Here is a 12,278-nt window from a genome sequence, read left to right on the forward strand (position 1 = left end):
CTTTTGAATCCTCCACTTGATCCACTTTTGTAATGGAGAACATCACTGAGGACATTTTGTTCAAACATGCTAGGGTTGTCTGCTGGCTGTGTTATGTTCACCAATGAGCTGGAATGGGAGATGCGGTGTGATGGCTACGGCAAAATTCAAGTTGCTTATGTGATGCGGAAATCGGCTGACTTCACTCAAATTAAAATTCAGTTACAGTTGATAGGAGTTTTGCTCGATAAAGGGCTAACTATGCTGTGCCCACATTACCGTGAGGAACCAAATCTGTTTACTCTAGCACTAAGTGCAGGAAAGAAAGAACTATTTATTTTGTTTCCTGTTTAAAAAAAAAAAAATCTGGTGACAGCAGAAGGAGCATCTGGCTTCTAAACTTCCAGTTTCCCAACTCCCTAAGTCCAGTTAAAACTCCTGAAAGGACAACAACAATTTGGTAATGGTATTTCTCCCTTAAACTAAGTTTTCATTTGTGCACCTTACTAGTAGATGGATCTCGTCTCTGTCTTGTTCTAAACATTCCCAGAGCGGTAGTGAAGAAACTAAAGATTAAAAGAAAAATGACTGTAGTAAATGTGAAAATGTTTTAAATAATCAGCAGACTTACGATTTTTCCTTTTTTTTATTACTACCATCACTAATGGTATGGGACAAACATCCCTGTGGGACTCCAAAGCATTTAACGCCAAGGGGTGGCTCCTCCCTGGATAGTCAGCAAATTAAATGAGAAACACAACGGATGGGTAAAGGTCAACATTATATCCCTTTTTAAAGGTAGAAAATTAAATCACAGGGAAATTAAGTGACTGGTCAAAGGTCAAACAGAAAGCAAGTTGCAGAGCATGGAAACTGAGAAACTGTGTCTTATGTTCAGCTCCTTAACAGCAAGACTAGCCTTTCTTTAATCTGAAGAGGAAAAAAACCTCAGTGCTGGAATATTAATATCAAAATTAGTTTCGCTGAGAACAGTCTGAATTTCTGTGTCTCATCCAAAACTGGATATTGTTCTGCCTCATTAAAGCAGAAAGGAGATCCATTCCAACAACACTGATTTGGTCAAAACAAAATCACAACTAGTCTTTAAGATTTTTGTACTCTGAAAAATTGTTTGCAATTAGTTTTGGAGAAACAGTCAACTCAGTGATCAACTTCATCGTAGCTTTTGAGAAATGAACAAAAATTCCACGGTTCCCTTCAGAAAGAATTAAGTTAGAGGCTACATTTGAGAGATATTGTGGTATTCCAGGGGCTCCATCCACTCTTCATATATTATTGTGAGTTTCTATGAAAAAGCGTACACGTACACATACATGTATACACACACAGAAATACACTTACTTATCCACAGAAATATACTTACTTATCCACATACATATGTGTGTGTGTCTACAGATGTGGACACATAATATGCATGTACACATATATGTATTTTTACATAAGCAGGGAGAAATTACATGGGATTTAAGGGACACAAGGCAATCCAGGGAAAGAGGCAAACAGGGCATTCTCCCATACCTTCTCTTTCTTCATGTAAGAGAAGCCTAGACATGATGTGACATCACAGTATACGCTAACAGAGAGTGATCACAAGCTCCATTTCTGTCTCAGGGGCTAGGAAGCCCTAGATACCTTGCCAGGCCTAAGGGATTAAACTGCAGTTACACCAGATGCCTGGGCTTTGCTTGCCCTAAACACTGTCAAGGACAGGGGCTGTCCAGAGAGCCCCATCAGACTGTAACCCAGTCCCCTGGAATCACTCCTGTCACCTCATGGGCAACGTGGGAAAGTTCATATTAAAAAACTAAGTCGAGGTGCAATAACCGTGGGTGCTTCAGCACCGCAGCAAGGCTCTGCCTTGGCAACCTTCCCCCTGTGTGTGGAAGAACAGTGAGCTTGGCTCCTAACCTTGGGCTGGCCCGGCTGCCTTGGGTCACAGGAATGGCATGCTTCAAGGGGCGGGGGGGGGGGGGAGGGAATAGCAGGGGCTTCTTCTGAAAATATTAACCCGTCTATTTGGAGAGTGATGGCTGCCTTTGAAATCTCTCCTTATAGATCTATACTTAGAACCGGGGCAAGGAGCGTGCGCTGGGGGGTGTGAGGGGTGGGCTGGGGGAGGGCTCCCTGTGAAGCCCCGCGCCTTTGTCCTCCAGCCGTGCCCCCGCGGGCTCGGCAGCGGGGACGGGGCCGCCCGCCGCGCCCCGCCGCGGCTCCCGAGCCCCCACCTCGCGTCCCTTCGCTGCACCCCGAGCTCACGGGACTGGGGGGAGGGGGACTTGGGCTGTAATTTTATTTTTCGTTTGTTTCCCCCTTTTTTTTTTTAATTTGTCTCCCTCCCCTCGTGCCCCCCCTCCCCCTTCTAAATAGGAGATGTTCTCAGGACAGCGCCCAGGAGACTGGCTGGAATCAGTTTTGGAGGGTGATGCACCGCGACAGCTAAAAGTTGGATAGGGTTTCAGCAGCTCCTATATAAAGCAGGGGGGACTTATGTCACTGCACTAATTAAATTCCATCTGGGTTGTTCCTCGGGGTGTTTTTGAGCCTGCCACCTAAGTCAAGCAGGCAGAGAGGCCAAGGGACAGCATGATGATGGACCTTTTTGAAACTGGCTCCTATTTCTTCTACTTGGACGGGGAGAATGGAGCCCTGCAGCAGCTGGAGATGGCAGAGGGATCCCCACTGTACCCAGGCAGCGATGGCACCTTGTCTCCCTGTCAGGACCAAATGCCGCCAGAGGCCGGCAGTGACAGCAGCGGAGAGGAACATGTGCTGGCACCCCCGGGACTACAACCCCCTCACTGCCCCGGCCAGTGTTTGATCTGGGCTTGTAAAACTTGCAAGAGAAAGTCGGCCCCCACGGACAGACGCAAAGCAGCCACCCTGCGGGAGAGGAGGAGACTGAAGAAGATCAACGAAGCCTTCGAGGCTCTGAAAAGGCGGACTGTGGCGAACCCCAACCAGAGGCTGCCCAAGGTGGAGATCCTGAGGAGCGCCATCAGCTACATCGAGAGGCTGCAGGACCTCTTGCACAGGCTGGATCAGCAGGAGAAAATGCAGGAGATCGGGGGGGACCCCTTCAGCTTCAGCCCCAAGCAGGGAAATGTAAGCGCTGCCGCTTGATTCCTCCAGCTGCGAAACCGCCGCGCCCGTCCCCTCCCCTCCTCCTCGGCACGGCCTCTGCGGCGGCCCGGGCGGCCGGGCAGGCTGGCGGGCGCGGAGGGGGCTCCTCGAGGAACGTGCGAACTCCTCGGGCCTCCAGCGGGCAGCCGGCCCGCCCCAGGGAGCCGCGGTCCACCTCACTAATACCCGTCCTCTCCCCGTGTCTCCCCCCGTGTGTGTGCCGCAGATCCCCAGTTCAGACTTCCTGAGCACCTGCAGCTCCGACTGGCAAAGCGTTTCTGACCATTCCCGAGCCCTAGGAGTCAGCCCCAAGGAAGGTAACTCGCTCCGCGGCCGCCGTCCTCCCTGTGCGTGGCGGAGCGGCCGCCGCCGCCGCCGGGCCGTGCTCACCCGCCGCCCCCGCTGCCGCGCGCCTTTCCCTTGCCCCAGCGGTCGCAGTCCGTAACGGTCGCGGCCCCCAACGGTCTCTCACCCTCCAGCGCCCGGGCTCTCCGCCTGCCGCGAGCCCTGCGCCGCAGGCCCGACGAGGAGGAACGGTTTGCTCTTTAATCCCTTTTCTCTCGTTGAGCAGGAGGCTCCGTCGTCGAGTCGTCGGCTTCTAGCAGCCTTCGCTGTCTCTCTTCCATAGTGGACAGTATTTCTTCCGACGAGCCCAAACTGCCCAGCGTGGAGGAAGTGGTGGAGAAATAAATCCGGTTGCTCTGGTAGTATATTTAACGGAGATGGAGCCCCCACCCCCTTCCCTCTAGACTAAGTAATGAAGCAAATTAACACAGTGGAAAGCCCAGGCAGGGGCCTTGTTAAGGTCGAGTCAAGGTACACCTACTCCAAAGAAAATGGCTCTCACTGACTGGAGCCAAACAGACTTGCCCACTTTTTCCTTCTTTTTTTTTTTTTTTCCCCTGAGTTTTGTTTTCTTTAAATTGTGTTGCATAGACCACCCCTCCTCTTTTTTTTTTTTTTTTTTTAATTTAAGATACTTACCTGTGTACCGGTGATCCGCTTTGTCTGAGACCCACCGGAAAGTTCATTCCTGTCTGAGTGAAGCTGTTGGTTGCATTTCGTGTTAGTCGTATTTAAAGAGTTCCCGCCTCGTTTTGTTCCTGTAAATAATTTTAGTACTGTCTTTTCTTTTGTAAACATAACAAATATATATTTAAATGATGGAATGTGATATTGTATATAAGAACAGACGGATTTCTTGGATTGTAAAATAAAGCTCTTTGTGTTACAGTGTTTCCCCCCCCCACCCCGTAATTAACTAATAACCCTATCCCGGAGTTAAAACCCGCCACTGACTTCAGCGAGCTCAACCCCGAAGAGTCAGACGTACGTAGCCGCGACACGACCCGTGTGACTGGAGGCAGCCCTCAGGACAGATTTTTACTTCGTTTTCTCCTCTAAGGAGCGTCTCTCCTTATCTAGGGCCGCACCCGCGGTGTTCATTACCCGCCTCTCGCCTTCGCTCCCCGGGGAAGCCGGGCAGGCACGGGTGGGTGCCCGGGCAGGACCCCGCAGCCCGGGAAGGCGGTGCTGCTCCCCTAAAATGTGCGACGGTGCCGCTGGCGTAGCGCGCCGGGCAGGGACGCTTCGTCGGCCTTGTCCTGCACAGGGTGGGTGAGCTTAGACAGGGGAAGCGCAAAGAGCCCCCCTGCTCCTTGAGAAGAGAGAGGCTCGGCGCGTCTCACCTTTTCCTCTGGGCACCGGGGGACTCGAACCCAGGCCTTGTCTGCGGCAAAACTGATGCGCCGCTACCCGAACGGGGCGGCAAAAGGCTGGGACAGGAGCCCGCTCCCTTGGGGTTGGGGGGCTGTCATTTCTTCCCGGGAAAGGTAACTCCCCTTGACCTCCTTGAGCCCGAGGGAGAAGAGAGTGGCGTCCCTCAGGGAGGAAAGAGTTAAGCGGTCGAAAAGGGGTTGGGGAGGGGGGTAACAACATACGAAGCCTTTCACTCAGTGATGTAAAAAAACACAGCCTCTCTGAGGATGGGGGAGCGGAGCTGCTCGCGGTCAGAGCGTTACGGTTTGTAACAGATTGTCTATGCCCTGGGAAGGGGCGACCACCAGGAAACGGCACACTCTGCCCGACGCACACACGGGGCTCGGCGGAGAGCCGACAAAAGCAAAGGGACGCTACTTCAACTCCGCCCGCGGGCGCTCTCCTCGTCAGCTTTAACTCTTGATTTATTTTTTGTTTTTGTTTTTTGAAAGGTCACAGCCACGTTTCTGGAAGGTCTCACCCTTCTCGGCCGGCTGGGGCACGGGTACGTCCGTCTGACGGGGAAGCTCTTGAGAGAGACTGCCTCGGGAGCTGGCTCTTACCGCGGTGCCGTCCTTCCTCCCTTTCTGTGCCACCGTGGCCAGCCCGGTTTTTAAAACGGTCAAGTACTCGCTGTAATTGCTCTCTGCTGAGATGCTCTGTTGTAAGGAGCAACTGCGGCGGCACAGTGTGGTGGGCACGTAGCGGTACGACAGTTCCCCCCTTTTTCTCGTTTCAAATAACCCCTTTGCCTCGGGGAACTCCCGGGCGCCTCGGGGAGCGCGGGTTCTTGCATGCCATCTCTGCATTTTGGCGGAAGAGCGGAGATGTCATAGCTTGCTTCTGTCCCGAAGGGGCTGGACCAGCACTAGAGTATTTCAGATGGGGTTAGCAGCTCGTCGCCTTCCTTAATCACTTGTTCCGATCCCCACCGGGCCAGAGAGAAGGGCTACAGGCAACTCACTACGCCTGGCGCAGCACCGGCCGAACCCAGCCCCGCAGGGCCCGCTTCCCGCAGCAGGGCAAGGAGCGGCGCTGAAGCAGCCCCGGCACCACCGTGTCACGCCAACACGCCGCCAGCCCGCTGTCAGGTTTGCCCTCAGCCCAGCGTTAACCGCAACGAAGTGGCCCGTCCGCCCGGCAGGACCCCCCCGGCAGGGTCTCCGCCAGCAGGAGGGTAACTTGAGCGATTGTTTGGAGTAAGTTTGCCTAAAGGAAGGTTTTTTTTCATTAAATAAAGAAAATACCTCCCGAAGAGACTCTCCGTGACCCCCGCGGCTGCGGCTGACATGCCGGGCTTCCCAGTAAAGGTCCTCAGTGTGTTTGCAATTAAAATGTTTGTGTTTGATATTAATAACGATAATCTTTACCTAAGTCCCCAGCCAAAGCAAACAGGCCCTGGAATCACAAATCAAAGGGTAATAACTGGGTAAGAACCAGAGGTTTGTGATTTAATAAAGTCTTTTTCCGGAAGGGCCACGCACAACGTCACCCAAGTTTTCACACGAACGCAAGTGCCCCCCGCTGCCCCCGCTCCCTCCTTCCCGCCGCGGTTTATTTAACACGAGAGAGGCGGGCTGGAGCGCTGCTCCCGGAAAGCCCGTGCTCAACGCCGGCCTCCCTCGCCTCTACCTGCTCCGCTCCACCGCGAAGCCACCTGCTCGCTCCCCGAGGAGAGGGCAGGGCTGCGGGAGCACCGGCAGCCCGCCCTGAGGGGCGGCCGCCGCACCAGTGCGGGGTGCCTGGTCCAGCGCGGCAGCGCTCCGGGGCCCGCCCCAGCTGCCTGCGGGGCCGGGAGCGCCCCGCTGTGCCGGCTGCAGGCGGGGGAGCGATGGGTGAGGGGAGACGGAGCGTGTGCAGTGCCGCTGCCTTGTCACCGCTCTGCTCTGAAGTGGCGCGACCGAGTGTTTACAGCCTGTTTTTTTACTGTGCATCTTTATTTTCCTCCGTAAAACCGCCCGCAACCCGGAGAGGGAGGCGGGCAGCCGGCAGCGGGCTTTATTTGCTGAGGTCGAAGGCAAGGCGGCCGGGCGTCGACCCAGCAGCGATTTCCACGGGGAAAATTCCTGCTTGGATCGCTGCTGCCTTGGGGAACCCGTACGATTTTTCCAGAGCCTCCACCTTTCTGTGGAGAGCGAGCTGGGGAATGGGAGTGGGGGGCTGGGGAGGGAGGAGGTTGAATAATTGAACCATGTGCTCGCTGGGACGTCCCCCCGATAGCAGGAACTAGCAACTTTTCCCAGTCTCAAGGCTGCTAAAAACCCCCGCGTGTCCCTTTGATCTCTCTTGGGAGTCCCAGAGTGCCCGCAGAGGCCAATGCCTTCTTCAGCTGTCCTCTGTACAAATCCCTCTGGCAGGTACTAATGTGTTTACTTAGGTGCGCACGGTTCCCAGCGCCGGGGGGAACCAAACGTTTCTCACACGGCTGGAAGCGCCCGGCCACAACAGCCCAACTGGGAAACAGTTTTGCTGGCGGGGCGGCGCGGAGGAGCCCCCGCCGCCGCCACCGGCACCCACCGATCGCGGGAGGGGAGAGGCGGGGGGCGAAGGCAGCACGGAGCGACGTCGGGCGCCTCCTTTCTGTCGGGCGTCGCCGTCCCTGCACGCACCGTTAAATAAAATACACTCCTAAATAACGCTCTCGCTGCCGGCTGCTGTCCTGCACGGGGGCCCGGGCGCTCACCCCGGCGAGGCCGGCGGTCTGCGGGGGAACTGCGCAGGGCTTTGCGGGGGTGCGGGGTGCTCGCCGAGGGCGCCCCGCAGGGCCGGGGGGGGCACAACGGGGCGCGCTCGGGTGGGTCCCAAACACCTCTCACCCCCCCGGCCCAGTGACTTATGATGTCCGTCGGATTTTCTTTGTTGAAGGAGAAAGGCGTGGGGCTTGGAAAAAGATCGCACGCTCTGCAAATGGTCCCCACACGGGATCGAATCCCTGCAGAAATAGGTGCGGCACGGCAATTGCTGCGAAGCGGGGAGGGTTGGGGTGAGGAACACCATTTAAAGAGGTCCCGACACGTTCACCATTTTCTCCCTGCCCGGCCACAGGAGCAGGCAGTGTCTGGTGCTCAGGCTGTTCCCGCTTTCCGGACTTGAGCCTTCCGTCTCCTGAAATGCAGCATATTCTCTCCCTCCCCGCCCCCAGTAGCCTCATTAGCCAGCCTTGTACTTTGTGTTTTCTCTCCCCTTTCTGTAGTTCCACTCGCCTACTGCACTTTTGCAAGTTTGTTTTGAGATCACTTTACCAGAGGAGCCGGGGGCTCTTAAGGGATACTAATTACTAAGATTTTTTTCTTCCTGAGTGACAGGATCTTCCATCCTTTCTTCCCCTTCCCCCAAAATATTCAAGGAAAAAGGAAACAAATTTTCCTAGCTCCTCAAATACTTTTGGGAAAAGGCACGTTTCTTAACAACCCCAGCCCCGCTGGATTAAGAGTTAAAGCTGCGAGCTAAAACTCTGCACTCCAGGAGCGCGGGACCCAGGGGGCTGGCATTGTGCACCGGGAGATCCACGGTGCGTGCTTGGAGATAAACCCCTGAAAGGTGATCAGAACACCGGCACTTTAAAGATCAAGTTTATTTGTGCACAAAGCATAAATCTGTAAACAGGTCTATTTTAGCCAGCGCAAACGTGGTAAATCAAATTTGTGTGTGTGTGTGTGCACGCCACAGACCGGTGAAGAGTTCAAGTTACTGCCGAGCAGAACCCCTTCTGACGGACGGTTTCTTAGGAAAACAATAGGGAACTGCCCTGTGTCAGATGTGGCCCAACTAAACAGTAACCTGCACCTCGGAGCGGCAGAAGCCTGAAATTCTGAGCTTTCCCCTTTCTGTAACTTTATTCCTTTATCAACTCTCTGCTTTTCCTACAGTATTCATTTCAAAGGGGACTCCCCCCGTTTATGGCCCCAAATAAATTGAGGCAGTGCAGATGTAGCCTTCCCCAGCCTTTAGACAATTACGCATCTGCTCGTAGGAAGAAGGGTGTGTATATGTTAGGGGTTTTTTGGGGGAAAAGTTTTCGCCTAAGAATAGAAATCCGCCTTTTGGGGGATCGGGGGATCGGGGGAGGGGGCGAGGAGCACATGGGGTCTCCCCAGCCGCAGCCGCAGCCGCAGCCGCAGCCCCCGGCCGCTCCCCGCCTCGCCCGGGCGGATCGGAAGGCTTCCAGGCGTGTGCGCTTGTGCAAGACACCTCTCTAAGGAGGTGTTCTCTACCCGCCTTGCTCACTTGAAGAGCGGCTCCTTGAGACAACCGGATCGCCATGCCCTCCGCATTACCTCTTCCTGAAGAGAGGCTAATTGAAGACGCCTTTTTCCTGGGCACACAGACCGGCTCCGTAGCGTTTGAACCGCTGCTGGGTCACTTGCTCTCCGTTTGAGTTAACCTAGGTCACATAATTTTATTCCCAGGTAGGGAAGGTTTCCTTTGCCTTCTCATAATATTATCCTCAACTACAAAAGCCACCTGGATGAAACCAAAGGATTCCTGCGCGTTAGCAAATGCCTGTTAAATGGCTTCATTACCACTCTAATGACCCTTGCACCGCTCCGCTCAGCTACTGCTGCGGCTGGAGCTCTGCAAAGCTTTTGTCCCCGACTTGTGTAAAGTTACTTAGGGATTGCGGGGTTAGAAATTTTACACTTCCAGGAGGGGTTTGTTCCACTGGCAGCTGGGACGCATCTGTAACGGTACAAGTTTGCCTGAAAGCAGAAAATTAGCAAGCCCAAGGCACTGCTCCACTCTGTTGTGTCTCTAGCAGCACCAGGTCACACGAGTAGGAGAAAGAATGGGAAGGGGATTTGTCTTGGAGCAAATACGTACACTTTTCTTTTGTGAGTACCTTTCCCTGTGACCCGATCCGACAGCACTAAAATCTGGGTTTCCCCCCTACTCATCTCTCCTGGCCACAAGTAGCTGTGCGTTTTTGTCCCTCGATTTGTAAATTTAAACGCTTGGTGACACGGCTTTAATTACAGGACAAAGCGCTCCCCAAGATAAATGTACAAATCTTCGGTCTGAAAAGAAGGGTAAATTGTTTCAGGTTAGACCTGGACCACGGGCTGTGGGGAATAAAGACACGCAAGTAGACACTGTAGGTGCTATGGGGGGGGGGCTGTACGTTAATTTCCCCGTGGGGAGAGCCGGTGTCCCTCCCGCTGCAGCGTGTGATGGGAGATGGGAACGGCTCTGTAGGAAATGTCAGCGCTTCGTGCGCGTCCACTGCCGCTCTTTCTCTTTCCATACCAAAATTGCAGACTTGTTTTAAACTTCGGAGATGTCGCAACCAGTTCTGGGGAGATCGTGCATTAGAGAAGTGCCCAGCTCACTGCTCTCCAAAGGAGCGGTGCGGAGCAAATTGTCTCCCGGGGACTGGAGGGGGCTTGCCCAGACAGCCCCCGGCAGGGGATGTGGTGGGATATGCTAATAAAGACTGGCCGCCGCGGACCAGCCTCCCTTTACATGTATATATAAGGGCCCCCCGCATCAGCCAAAGGACACTTCGTCTCAGGTCGCTAATTACTGAGGAAATTGCCCCAGCGCGCTGCAGAGCGCTTCGCCGAGAGCCGGTGGCTGCCTCCCCACACTGACGCCTCCGCTGCAGGGATGGAGGTGATGGACAGCTGCCAGTTCTCCCCGTCCGAGCTCTTCTATGACAGCTCCTGCCTCTCCTCCCCGGAGGGCGAGTTCCCCGAGGATTTCGAGCCCAGGGACCTGCCTGCCTTCGGCGCCCACGAGCCCCCCGAGCCCGCCTGCTCCGAGGAAGAGGAGCATGTCCGAGCTCCCACCGGCCACCACCAGGCCGGCCACTGCCTCATGTGGGCTTGCAAAGCCTGCAAGAGAAAATCCACCACAATGGACCGGCGGAAGGCGGCCACCATGAGGGAGAGGAGGAGGCTGAAGAAAGTGAACCAGGCGTTTGAGACCCTGAAGCGATGCACCACTGCCAACCCCAACCAAAGACTCCCCAAAGTAGAGATCCTGAGAAACGCCATCAGATACATCGAGAGCCTCCAGGAGCTCTTGAGGGAACAGGTAGAAAACTACTATCACCTGCCGGGACAGAGCTGCTCCGAACCGACCAGCCCCACTTCCAGCTGCTCCGATGGGATGGTAAGAGAGGGGCAGGAGAGATGGGGCTGTGGGGACCCCAGGAAGGCCCTTCTGAGATTTAACGCTAAGCGTACACATAGGCTTTCCGGGAATGCATGGGGGGCCGGTAGCGCCCCAGCCCTCGGGGGCTTGCCCTCAGTCCCCCCCCCCCCCCAGCTTAGCGGCAGCGGGGTAAGGCGGGGGGAGACCGGAAGGCGCTGCCCAGCGGCAGCCTGGCTGGGGAGCTGCTGCCCCGCTCCCCCGCGGGCGCCGGGGCTCCCTTCCCGCTGGGCTTGAAGGCGCTTTCCCTGCGGGGGGAGCGTCCCAGTGGCCCCGGGGTGGGGGCGGCCGGGCCGGCACTCGCCCCTCGCCCCTGTTTTGCAGGCCGACTGCGGCAGCCCCGTCTGGTCGGCGAGAGGCAGCAGCTTCGACGCCGTCTATTGCTCCGAGATGGCCCACGGTAAGCCCGACCCGCCGGCAGCCGCGGGGGCGGGGGGTAAAGGCGGGGGCCGAGGGGGCCGCCCCGCTCCCCGCGGCACTTGGGGAGGGCACCGCGGGACCCCGCTGTAACGCGCTGCCGCCCCCCCCCCCCCGCCCCGCGGCCGCAGGGTATGCCGCCGAGCAGAGCAGCGCCCTGTCCAGCCTGGACTGCCTCTCCAGCATCGTGGACCGCCTCTCCCCGGCGGAGGAGCCGGGGCTGCCCCTCCGCGACGCCGACTCCCTCTCGCCCAGCGCCAGCATCGACTCGGGGCCGGGGACGCCCGGGACGCCGCCGCCCCGACGGACCTACCAGGCGCTATGAGGGGCCCGGGGGGCGGGCACCCCGCGCCTGCCGCCGCCTCCGGGGCCGCTGCCCTCCCGCTGGGGCCGCCCCCCTCGCCCAGCCGTGTCCCGCGAACGCTTCTCGGACGAGAGGGGCAGCCCCAGCGCCGCTTGGCCCGCCGCCTCCCGCCGGGGCTGGGGGCAAAGCGCCCCGCCCGGCCCCGGCCCGGGGTCCCCCCGGGGCAGACGGACCCTGGAGCTCGGGGCACACGCGCTACCCTGCAAACCCCGCTGCAAATAAAACGTGCTGTAAGAGACCTGTCTGGCCTGCTGGTTCTTTAAGTGCATTCCCTGGTATTGGGGAGGGCAGCGAGACCCGGCTGCGGGGTGCCCGCCAGCATCCGCGTTCAGCTCCAGTCCCAGACTCGGTCACCCCCAGGTCCTGCCTGCATGGGGACCTGCCTCGTCACGGCGGTCCGGGGCCGGGTGATCCATCTTGCCTGCATCTTGCCAGGCTGGGGCCTGGGAGCTTGTTTCTTCCATCACCA

General features: G+C 56.7%; 2 protein-coding genes across 2 annotated transcripts; both read left to right on the forward strand.

The window, feature by feature from the left end:
* Positions 1 to 1,882: 1,882 nt before the first annotated feature.
* Positions 1,883 to 4,356, forward strand: MYF6 (myogenic factor 6). The gene is made up of 3 exons (XM_075155300.1): positions 1,883 to 3,102; positions 3,347 to 3,437; positions 3,692 to 4,356. Exons 1-3 carry the CDS (start codon positions 2,584 to 2,586, stop codon positions 3,808 to 3,810), a joined length of 729 nt encoding a protein of 242 aa, XP_075011401.1. The 5' UTR covers positions 1,883 to 2,583; the 3' UTR covers positions 3,811 to 4,356.
* A 6,106-nt stretch (positions 4,357 to 10,462) lies between these two features.
* Positions 10,463 to 12,032, forward strand: MYF5 (myogenic factor 5). The gene is made up of 3 exons (XM_075155417.1): positions 10,463 to 10,989; positions 11,353 to 11,428; positions 11,577 to 12,032. Exons 1-3 carry the CDS (start codon positions 10,483 to 10,485, stop codon positions 11,768 to 11,770), a joined length of 777 nt encoding a protein of 258 aa, XP_075011518.1. The 5' UTR covers positions 10,463 to 10,482; the 3' UTR covers positions 11,771 to 12,032.
* The last annotated feature ends 246 nt before the right edge of the window (positions 12,033 to 12,278 follow it).

Source organism: Calonectris borealis, chromosome 1 (assembly GCF_964195595.1).
Source record: "Calonectris borealis chromosome 1, bCalBor7.hap1.2, whole genome shotgun sequence".
NCBI classification, from domain to species: domain Eukaryota; kingdom Metazoa; phylum Chordata; class Aves; order Procellariiformes; family Procellariidae; genus Calonectris; species Calonectris borealis.